At 43.0% G+C, this 11,594-nt stretch overlaps 1 protein-coding gene across 1 annotated transcript in view; it reads left to right on the top strand.

Moving 5' to 3' along the window:
* The window catches only part of LOC140908379 (uncharacterized), a 106,608-nt gene extending 101,625 nt beyond the window's left edge, over positions 1-4,983 (top strand). The window contains exon 3 of the mRNA XM_073335357.1: positions 4,904-4,983. Coding sequence (XP_073191458.1) covers positions 4,904-4,983 — 80 coding nt within the window. The remainder of the gene's footprint in view (positions 1-4,903) is intronic.
* The last annotated feature ends 6,611 nt before the right edge of the window (positions 4,984-11,594 follow it).

The raw sequence follows: 11,594 nt of genomic DNA on the forward strand, positions 1-11,594 counted from the left end.
TAAGTAATCTAGCTAGGTATGTGTTAGATTATGATTTCTTTAAATGGCTGAGAAAAGAATTGTGCTGAATAGAATAACTATTTCTGTCTGTGTATCTTTTTTGTAACTTAAGGTTTTGCCTAGAGGGGTTCTCTACGTTTTTGAATCTAATTACCCTGTAAGATATCTACCATCCTGATTTTACAGGGGGGATTTCTTTATTTCCATTTACTTCTATTTTTTATTAAAAGTCTTCTTGTAAAACACTGAATGCTTTTTCATTGTTCTCAGATCCAAGGGTTTGGGTCTGTGGTCACCTATGCAAATTGGTGAGGCTTTTTATCCAACATTTCCCAGGAAAGGGGGGGGTGCAAGTGTTGGGAGGATTGTTCATTGTTCTTAAGATCCAAGGGTCTGGGTCTGTAGTCACCTAGGCAAATTGGTGAGGCTTTTTACCAAACCTTGTCCAGGAAGTGGGGTGCAGGGTTTTGGGAAGTATTTTGGGGGGAAAGACGCGTCCAAACAGCTCTTCCCCAGTAACCAGTATTAGTTTGGTGGTGGTAGCGGCTAGTCCAAGGACAACGGGGGGAATATTTTGTACCTTGGGGAAGTTTTGACCTAAGCTGGTAAAGATAAGCTTAGGAGGTTTTTTTCATGCAGGTCCCCACATCTGTACCCTAGAGTTCAGAGTGGGGGAGGAACTGTGACAACCCCAATGTAAGTTATGCAGGTACACAGCCTTTGAAGCTTCATCCCCCTGGGGAAAGGAACATTGACTGGTTCTATCTGTTGCAGGTGGCTTGGGAGACAAAGGCCTCCACACCGTGTAAAATGTCAGCCTGAACTAACTGAGAAGCCCTCATTTTGACATGAACCTATTACCAAGGGGGCAAACCCTACCCGAAAGCTTTGAAGACTTTGTACTACCAGACCTCCTGTGGAAGATGTGCAATCCCTGGTAAGCTTAGTAAGCATTTAGATCTTTTGGTGTTTTCTCCATAATTTTGTCCCAAAAGAAAGGAACTGCTTTGTGTAAAGCTGGCTGGTTTCTGATAAGCCACTATCATAACCCTTTAGAGAGAGAGAGAGCATAACTGCAGGTGCTGAGGTAGGCCAGACCTGCTGGGACAATCAATGACTAGCAGGAATGTTGCAAGCCCTAAAATCCCAGTCTGGAGGGGGAGAATTGTGGGACCCTGCCTACAGGGAGGTGATAGCTAGAGGCATGTGACCTAAGGGAGCATCTCTCGGGTAGACCACAGAATAGGTCAAAGATGCAGTTACTCCAAAACTGTGTCAGAAGCCACTGCAAAAGGAAAATACTGGTGTTGCGTGTTCACAGCAGCTTACTCAGGGGGAGGTAAGTATAAAGGTAAGTAAAAAAAGGGAAGAAGGAGAATCCGAAGAACTACAGACTGGTCAGCCTCACCACAGGTATTCTCGGGCTTTGACCTCTGGTATCCGGATTCATATCCAGTGACAGGGGGCCTGGAAATGAGGACCAATCTCTTAGCTGCACTCCTGTGTGTGTCATGCCCTTATTACATTACTTAAACTTGGATGTGACAAAAGCATGGGTTACTACTGTAAATTCTGCATTGTAGAGGAGGCTTGCCATCTTCCTCCAGACCAGCTATAGATAATTAAAGGCACCAATATCCATTCTGGATGCTTTAAAATGCAGGAGAAGTGGTGAATTCAACAGGACTGTAAAGCTCTGAACCATTTCACTTAAATATGGGCATGCATTTTTAATAGAAGATGTAGCCACAGTGTTTAACCATTCCATGAATTCCTCTCCCTGCCACTAAGCATCTGTTCCTTCTGATGTGGGGAGAGTTTCAAACAGTCTGTTTTTAATCTAGATCCCCATCTTTGTCAGACCTTGGGGAAAGTAATCACACTGTGGAATCTGGGCTTGATGACAAGGAGATTTAGAAGTAAAACTCAGCAGCATATGGATGGCACAGCAGTCCAAAATATCCCACTATCTCCCTGAGTGTCTTCACATATACACTGAATGTGATGGACCCTACATTTGAGGGCTGTTGGGTAACAGAAGCAGTTATCCGGCAGTGCCCCATGGGTGGGTGGGTGGGTGGATACATGTGCGTACACACATGTATGATATCCTTGGCTTTGGAAAAAAAAACAAAATCTTCGAAACTTCCTTTCCTTGAGTATGTCCTTTGTTTATGAAATGTACACAGAAAACACAACTAGCACCATTTCACAGTAATGCTTCTCTCCTGGGATTTCTGTCTTAAGGTCTGACTTTGCAATCTTGTGTGCAGAACATCACTGGAGGTGCATGTGGCCTGCCTGTAAGATCAGGCTACGGTTAGTTTGGTTCCTTTTTCTGAACGAACACACACACACACACACACACACACACACACACACGCCAGAAATCACCAGTAGAACCCTAAAGCACTGTCCTGTGGGGTTTCAGGCAAGAGCTCAGATGTCTCAGTTAATAACTGTTCTCATGGTATGAGGTGAAGGTGGCAGTGTTAAGGCCAGTGATCGGCCAGCGGGCCCATCCATTGAAGAGCAGAAAGGGGACAAACAGTGCCACTGTCATCACCACTCTAAGTCGCTAGCCTTGAAACAAAGCACTCCTTTTATCGCATGTTGGCTGCAGGTGCCATTTGCTCCTCTGCCCCCACCTCCCCAGCAATATACTGCAGGGATATTTTTAGCATGGGTTTGAATGAATTGTATGCATCCCTCAGTGAACAGCATGCTCCTGGGCTAATATGTCTTATTAGGGAAAAGTTGTCACAGTAGTCTGCATTCTCTCACTGCTTCCTGCAATTTTGTTTTATGTAACTATTTGAGGAGAGGCATTTCAACCCTCAGCACACTGTAGTTAATTGCTAGGCAAAAGTGTATTTTTCTGTTGATCTTTTTAGAAAAACCTCAAGCTAGATTCAGCAATACTGGTGGAGGGTTATATCCTCATTTGCCTACACTTGCTATGCGGGGACAAGAGGGTGTAAAGCTAATGGCATTTTGGGCTGTATAAGTAGGAGCATTTCCAGCAGATCGAAGGACGTGTTTATTCCCCTCTATTCGGCATTGGTGAGGCCTCATCTGGAGTACTGTGTCCAGTTTTGGGCCCCACACTACAAGAAGGATGTGGAAAAATTGGAACGAGTCCAGCGGAGGGCAACAAAAATGATTAGGGGGCTGGAATGCATGACTTATGAGGAGAGGCTGAGGGAACTGGGATTATTTAGTCTGCAGAAGAGAAGAATGAGGGGGGATTTGATAGCTGCTTTCAACTACCTGAAAGGGGGTTCCAAAGAGGATGGCTCTAGACTGTTCTCAGTGGTAGAAGAGGACAGGACGAGGAGTAATGGTCTCAAGTTGCAGTGGGGGAGGTTTAGGTTGGATATTAGGAAAACCTTTTTCACGAGGAGGGTAGTGAAGCACTGGAATGTGTTACCTAGGGAGGTGGTGGAATCTCCTTCCTTAGAGGTTTTTAAGGTCAGGCTTGAGACAGCCCTGGCTGGGATGATTTAGTTGGGGATTGGCTCTGCTTTGAGCAGGGGGTTGGACTAGATGACCTCCTGAGGTCCCTTCCAACCCTGATATTATTCTATGAGAAGTAGCATAACAGGTGCTGCCCCCAGATCTCATGGATTTTCCAAGTGTAACTCTACATTTTTAATGCTGATAAAAGTCCCTGCTGTGGCTTTTATAATGCATTCACTCGGGTGAAAAAGGGTGGGCATTAAGTGACAGGGAGAAAGGGAGCCCACAGAGCAGCGTACAGGAAGGGTTGATTCTTCACAGGGATGGCCCTTGATTTCATAGTAGATCTTAAGGATATCGCCAGCATGGGGGAACATGACCCCAGCTGCTTCCACAAGACCAGTAATATTGTTCTCAATAGGAAAATAAGTCCCACCTTTTGAATGGGACATAGCATTTCACATCTGTCACCAGCTTGAATCATGTTGGCCAGAAGCCATTATAATCTCAAGGCTGCTTTGAGGTCTTATGCAAAATGTCTGGATGCAGTCCAGTTCCTAGTTAACAAGCATCCACATAAGAATCATTCCTGCAGATGACACTTTTGAGGACCCTGTCTGGCAGTCCTAGCAAGCGATTCAAGACATGGAGAGTGAACTACCCTCTCAATGCTAATGTGGCACATTGTATTGAGTGTCGGGGGAGCCTGTATGCTACTAGTTATTCCATGGCTCTAACAGAGGACAGCTCAAAGGAATCCAGGTACAGGTATTTTAAAACTTATATCTGAAATTTCAGCCTAGTACTAATTCAAGAGACTCAAGTGTGTGAAATTATTTCAGCAATCATTGATATTCAGAAATGTTGCTTGTATTTGTTATGAACAAGCTTTTTTACTCCACCAGCTACATAATATTTTACAAATGTAAACTCCATTAATTAATTTCACAGGTCCTTTGGTCACATAAACGTTGTCAGGAGACATAAATGGTATTTGGGAGACTTTAATAACTTCTTTAATTGATTGTTCTTTTAATTTTACTCCTAAGATATCATTAGAGGCTCATTTCTGTCATCCCAAAAGTTGGAAGGAAGGACACCATTCTTTTTATTTAATTTCTTAAAGATCAAAGGAAAATACTGTATTATAGATGTATTTTTCTGAAAAATAGGCACAAACACCCCGAAAGATAAACTGAAGGGGATATAAGCTGTCCTTGTCTTTGCAATCACTTTATACCTTTTCTCCCTCACCTAAAAACAAATGTTGTCCTTTTAAATAAGCCAGATTGATGTCTATCTCCAGTGCTGTCAATTGTTGACAGAAAAGGTAAAACCTAAGCTATGGGGGAATAAGTCTTAACGCTACACACAGCAATGGGTTTCATTTCAGACCACCTCTAATGGTAACAGGTTTGTTAAGTGAATTCTTGTGTCTCTGCAGAATGTACTAATCCCAGGGAGAGCAAAGAACTGTATGAATACATGAAGGGCGAAAGCACTGACAGCTTTGGAATTCTGTGATAGAAAACAATCTGTATTTTGCTGAGGTAACACACTGGCGAATATGTGTTACTAACAGGTTTCCTCTCTGTGCCTGATCTGTAGAAAATTTAAGAGTCTGTTACAATTCCACTTAAGAACTTTTAGCTGGAGCTACAGCAGCTCATGCTTTTAGCTCTCAAAGTCCTTGGGTCATTCCCAAGTGGTATTGGCCAAGATTGTGGCTGGCACTTAACTTTGACTATTTTATTTATTTATTTATTTATTTACTGGGGGGAGGGATAATTTTGTTTACAAACTTTATTTATTTATTTTTTATGAACAAACAGCATGTTCAACACGAGGGTGAACTTGATTGTGATGACGTCAAAGCAGTAGAAGATCAAGTGGAGTGACCCTTTAATCTCTGATGCAGCACAACTTGCAAAACTTCCTTAATTTTCTAATACCCAAGGGGAAAAAAATTACATCTTTTCAAAACTGAGGGATTGGTTAGGGCCAGACTTTGATATCATTACTCACATTGGGTAGTTCATCACTCGGGCAGATATTCCCTCTGCTCCTGGAGTAAGGTAGTAGTCAGTGTAAAAAAGGGTGTCGCGCTCTGGCCCTTTGTCCTTAATGAGAAAAAACAAGCAAACCAAAAAAAAAAACCCCACATCTGCAAGTGTAACCCACACCCCTCCTGGGTGTGGTGTTCTGTCCCATCTAGTGGCACTGAGACCACTTAGAGATAAAACGAGTTGGCGCTACAGCCTGAGCTAACAGCCAGCTGGTTTTTCACTCATGCAGTAAAGGCTCATTCACTAAGTTCCAGAGGCCTCAGGTTCAATCCCCCCCACTGACAACTGCGGGCTCAGCTGGGATTTCAACTGGGAAGTCTCTGAAGCTCACGATGTGCTTCCTCAGCTAGGGGAAGTATGTAATCCGCACACCTCCTAGGGGTGGTGTTTTGTCCCATCTAGTGGCACCGAGACTGCTGAAGGAGAGATAAAATGAGTCTGCTCTACAGCCTTCGCTAACAGGGAGTTGGCTTTTAGCTCATACTGTAGAGGCTCATTCACTAAGCTCCAGAGGTCCTCTCCTGCGTGCTGATGACCGGGGTCTCTCAGTGTTACACAAGCTCTGAAATTCCAGTATAGATTGTATCATGAGTGAATTGTCGTCATAAAAACCCCACAAATGTGAGGAATAATGGGTGAATGCACTCCATGAAAAATAAAAATAAGGGGATAAACATTTAAAATAATAAAAGGAAATATTACTTTTACCATTAATTAACCTCCAGAACTCACTGCAACCAGACCCTATTAAGACAAGGAACTTGGCAGGACTTAGAAGCAGCAGCAGAAATGTCCTAGGTAGGGAAAACAAAGGAAATCCTCCCAGCCTGGGGGTAGAGACAACTCCCAAAAGCTGTAGATACGTTCCCAGTGCCAGCCAGCAGCAAGAGCAGGGAGAAGTGAGAGGTCTAGCCATAGATCTGTATACTTATTCCAACCCAGCCCCCTATCCCAGGGGTTACTTCTTTATATATTTAACACCATTATAAATGCCAGAGTCAAAACTGGGTTTGGGGTGGATGTTGACATCTCACAACCCCCATGTAATAACTTCATAACCCCCTGAGGGGTCCCAACCCCCAGTTTGAGAACCCCTACCCTATCCCTTCATAGCCTCTGGATCTGAGTGTGCCACTCTCATCCTTCATAGTCCTTCAGCTGGCTGCTTCACTCTCATTGCCTGCCATGCTCCTCTATCCTTCCCTTCATCCCCTGTCCTGTCCTGTCTCTCCTTCCCCTTCAACGTTCCTCTTTTTTCCTTGGTCCCTTTTGCTTCTATTCTGCTGCGGTTCCTCCTCACTCCATTCCCTAATGAACAAAATAAAAATGAATTAATAAGTTAAGTGTGTGTGTGGGGGGGGGGAATGGAATAAGACAGTGCTTGCCATCGTGCACTCATCTGCTGTAAACCTCTGATCCAGCTTATCGATAATATGTTTTTTCCAGAGTATGTGCACAGCACGTAGCACTGGGAGGCCTGATCTCAACTGAGTCCTTTTGGGAATTAACACAATATAAATAATAATTTTAAAGGAATTAATATTTATATGGCACATGTAGCTATCACTCTCATTTACCCGTAGTTATTATCCTCATTTGCAAAAGGAATCTCTGAGGCAGACAGGTTAAAACGCTGTAGATTATTACTAATTATTTGTACTGGGGTAGTGCCCCTTCCTGTCTCTCCTTCCTCTTCCTTCACTGGTCTGTGGAACAGAACAGGATTCACCCTTCAAAGGGGTTTAGTACTAGGTATGTTCCCTCTGTGGGGTGGCATGGGAGGCATTCTCCTCACTTTGGGAGCACACCTAGCGATCTCCCTGGTCTGCATGGCAATATATAATATAGAGCACCCTTCATACACAACTGTTACCTAAGTCTCAATACACCTTGTGCATTAGGTAAGCATATTGCATCAAATTCATCCCTTGTTTAACTCTCTGTTAAAGTCAGTGGGGTTAATGGGCCAAATTCTTTCCTAGTTTATGTCCACTTTAGACATAGGCAACTGAGGCATAAGACAGTCAATTTTAGAATCATAGAATATCAGGGTTGGAAGGGACCTCAGGAGGTCATCTAGTCCAACCCCCTGCTCAAAGCAGGACTGATCCCCAATTAAATCACCCCAGCCAGGGCTTTGTCAAGCCTGACCTTAAAAACTTCTAAGGAAGGAGATTCCACCACCTCCCTAGGGAACGCATTCCAGTGTTTCACCACCCTCATAGTGAAAAAGTTTTTCCTAATACCCAACCTAAATCTCCCCCACTGCAACTTGAGACCATTACTCCTTGTTCTGTCATCTGCTACCACTGAGAACAGTCTAGAGCCATCCTCTTTGGAACCCCCTTTCAGGTAGTTGAAAGCAGCTATCAAGTCCCTCCTCATTCTTCTCTTCCGTAGACTAAACAATCCCAGTTCCCTCAGCCTCTCCTCATAAATCATGTGTTCCAGCCCCCTAATCATTTTTGTTTTCCTCCGCTGGACGCTTTCCAATTTTTCCACATCCTTCTTGTAGTGTGGGGCCCAAAACTGGACACAGTACTCCAGATGAGGCCTCACCAATGCTGAATAGAGGGGAACGATCACGTCCCTCGATCTGCTGGCAATGCCCCTACTTATACATCCCAAAATGCCATTGACCTTCTTGGCAACAAGGGCATGCTGTTGACTTATATCTAGCTTCTCGTCCACTGTAACCCCTAGGTCCTTTTCTTCAGAACTGCTGCCGAGCCATTAAAAGGGTATGTAGATGCCTTATGATATTATTAGGCTCAGGGTGGGATTTTCAAAAGTGCTCATCTATGTAATTCCCATTGACTTAAAAGGGAGTTAGGCACTAATTTTGAAAATCCCACTGGGCATCAATCTGCATCTTTAGTAGCCTAAATACTTTGAAATCTGTCCAGGAGAAATGTTAATGGGGATATTCTCATGAGCCCAATGGAATTAGAGGCATATGCCCATCGATTTCCAATTAATCATAATTGTGCACGTTAGGCTCTTTTGAAAGTCTCCCCCAAAATGACTTGCCCAACCTCATGCAGTCAGACAGACAGAAGTAGACCCCAGGGCTCCCAACTCCCAGTTTTCTGTTCTAGCCTTTAGACAACTCTCCATCCTGATTTAGCAGCAAGCTTACATGTGACTATAAGAATGGCCATATTGGGTAGGATGTCCATCTAGCCCAGTATCCTGTCTTCTGACAGTGGCCAATGCCAGGTTCTTTAGAGGGAATGCAGAACAGAGCAATTATTGAGTAATCCATTCCCCGTCATCCAGTCCCAGGATCTGGCAGTCAGAGATTTAGAGACACCAAGAGCCTAAGGTTGCATCCCTGCCTATCCTGGCTAATAGCAACTGATGGACCTATCCTCTATGAATTTCTCTGATTCTTTTCTGAACTCAGTTATCCTTTTGGTCTTAACAATATCCCTGGGCAATGAGTTCCACATCATCCTTGTCTACATGTTTGTTAACCCCCTCAGAGAATTGTTGTAGATTATTGGGGTATGATTAAGGCTGCGAGTCTGTCATGGAGGTCACGGATACTATGACTTTCCGGGACCTCTGTAACTTCTGTAGCGGCCGGTGCTACTGACTCCACAGCCAGTGAGCAGTTTGGGCAGTCTCTAGGCCAGCTGCACCTGCAGCTGCTGGGGCAGTCTCGGGCCCCCACCTCATCCCCGAGCACCAGCGGCTGTCCCAGGCTGTCATCAGCCCCGGAGCACCCGTGGTGCCCCTGAAGCGCCCCCTCCAGAGCCCGTAAGATTTGGTTAGGGGTACATACTACAAGACATGGACAGTTATAGGCTGTGAATTTTTGTTTACTTCCCATGACCTGTCCATGACTTTTACTAAAAATACCCATGACTAAATCTTAGCCTTAGGCATGATTTCCCTTTATAAAAGTCGAGTTGACTCTTCCCCCAACAAATTGTGTTGATCTATTTGTCTGATAATTCTGTTCTTCACTATAGTTTCAACAAATTTGGCTGGTACTGAAGTTAGGCTGACCTGCCGGTAATTGCTAGGATTGCCTCTGGATCCTTTTTAAAAAAATTGGCATCATGTTAGCTATTCTCCAGTCACCTGGTACAGAAGATGATTTAAGTGATAGGTTACTTACCACAGTTAGTAGTTTTGCTCTATGTATCATACACATTGTCTGTATTGCCCTGAGCCCTGCCTTTCATTCCCTTTTTGCATTTATCTTCTTCAGAAAACTTATTATACTTTATATTAGTGCATTTGAATACATTGTCCATTGTCATGTTGGAAAAAAGCTCCCTGCCCACTCATGAAAAAATATTACTTGATGAAACAAAAGTTTACAATCAATCAAGGATCCCATTATTTTATATATAATCTACCCTATTTGTTTAAAAAACTCAAATGTTTTGTGTGAGAACAGCTGCAATTTTATCTCTGCAAAAATCGTCTCTGAAATGTTTTTTCTCTGGCTTCAGGCCCAGGCATATTAATGAGACTGTAATTGGGAGGGACTTTAACGACCTTCTTTGTCAGGTTGATCCTGGCATGAGTTCACTTTTTAGTTTTATTAGGGCTGCTGGTGGCTTGTGACGATCACAGGGCCATGATGTAATTGACTTGAGCATCTGGTGGGCCTCGCTGGCACTATGTTAATGCTATTATCATTCTGTCTGATTTTAAAGGGCCAGTTTATTTTTTCTCCCTGAATCTATTCTTGTTAATTATGGTCAATGAGTCTCCTCCAAGGTTTTATTCCAGCCTCCATGATTTTCACTACCTACTTATCTTAAGAAATTGTTTTCTGTCAGGAAAACACTGGCAGTATTCTGATATCTTTATCTTTGTAAAGGAAGGGATGTATTATTTATGAGGACTGGGTAAAATTGCTTCGGCCTACACAAGGTTTCATCCTGATCTTGGCTCAGTCCTTCCATCAAAATGAACCTATATTCTCCCGATTTGGATTACTTTAGTGTGATGTTGTGCAGGGGCATTAATTGGTAATCGGTGAACAGGGAGTTAACTCCAGGTCATCTTTGCTCATGGTACTGGGTCACCATCTTGTGAAGTTTTTATACTTAAGTAGAATGGTTTTGTTTTCTTGAGAAGGAGACCTTGTTAACCAAGGACCAGACCCTTTACTCATGTTGAATAGAACCTTACTCCACAAGATGTCCCACTGTAGTTGAGCTGGCCCTAAGACTGTTGTCTTTTCTTCTCTTCCAAATCCATCCACCATGAATTGCTACTCCGATCTCAATATGACCCTATCCTTAATAGCTGAAGTTAAGTTCTGCCATCATTTCAGTCTCTTGTCCTGACTCCAGTGCCTTGGAATGCATTCCTGTTGTTGTTCACTGAGCACTTGAAGCATGCTTGGTGCTTAGACTTGAAAACATTTATTTTAAATTTTCAGCAACAAATGTGTTTTGGGTTGAATGACGTGGATTTTGGTTTTTTGACAAGATGGAAACATTTAATCTCGGTTTTGACCATTTTAAAACCATTTTTGATTTTTTTTAGGTGAAATTAAAGGAAATTTTGGAATAAAGTTGTTTTGAACTGAAAAATCAGTGTGCTTTGCTCCAATTTTCAGAACTTTTTTTAGGTGGTTTTTTTTCCCCAACCAAAACAAATTGTCAAATCATCGTGAATTTGCCAAACATTTCTGAACCTGACTATTTTTTTGTCTTCCTACCTCTACGTTTCCCCTCATAGAAAAAAGAGGTTTAATCCAACAAAAATTTGCCCAGGTCTAGTGCTTAGTACTTGGTGCGATAAGTATATATTTGAATTGTTGATAAATAATAAGGAAGACACATTGAGGGCAATACTGACAAGTGAAGCTCTGGAATCCAGACCATTTGAATTTGAAGGTGCCAATGTCTAAAAGAGAGACCTCCATAGCTATTGGGCTCCGAACAGGGTAACTTAGTGAAATTCTTTGGCCTGTGTTATATTGGATTGTGAATGGGCTCCCCCTTCCTCTCCGGGAAAATCCTGGCTGGTAAGCCCTCTTGGTGAATTAAACAGCACAGAGGTCCACCAAGGTAATTTCACCACATGTGTTTGTTTGTC

The sequence above is a fragment of the Lepidochelys kempii genome, chromosome 3 (assembly GCF_965140265.1).
Source record: "Lepidochelys kempii isolate rLepKem1 chromosome 3, rLepKem1.hap2, whole genome shotgun sequence".
Classification (NCBI taxonomy): Eukaryota; Metazoa; Chordata; order Testudines; family Cheloniidae; genus Lepidochelys; species Lepidochelys kempii.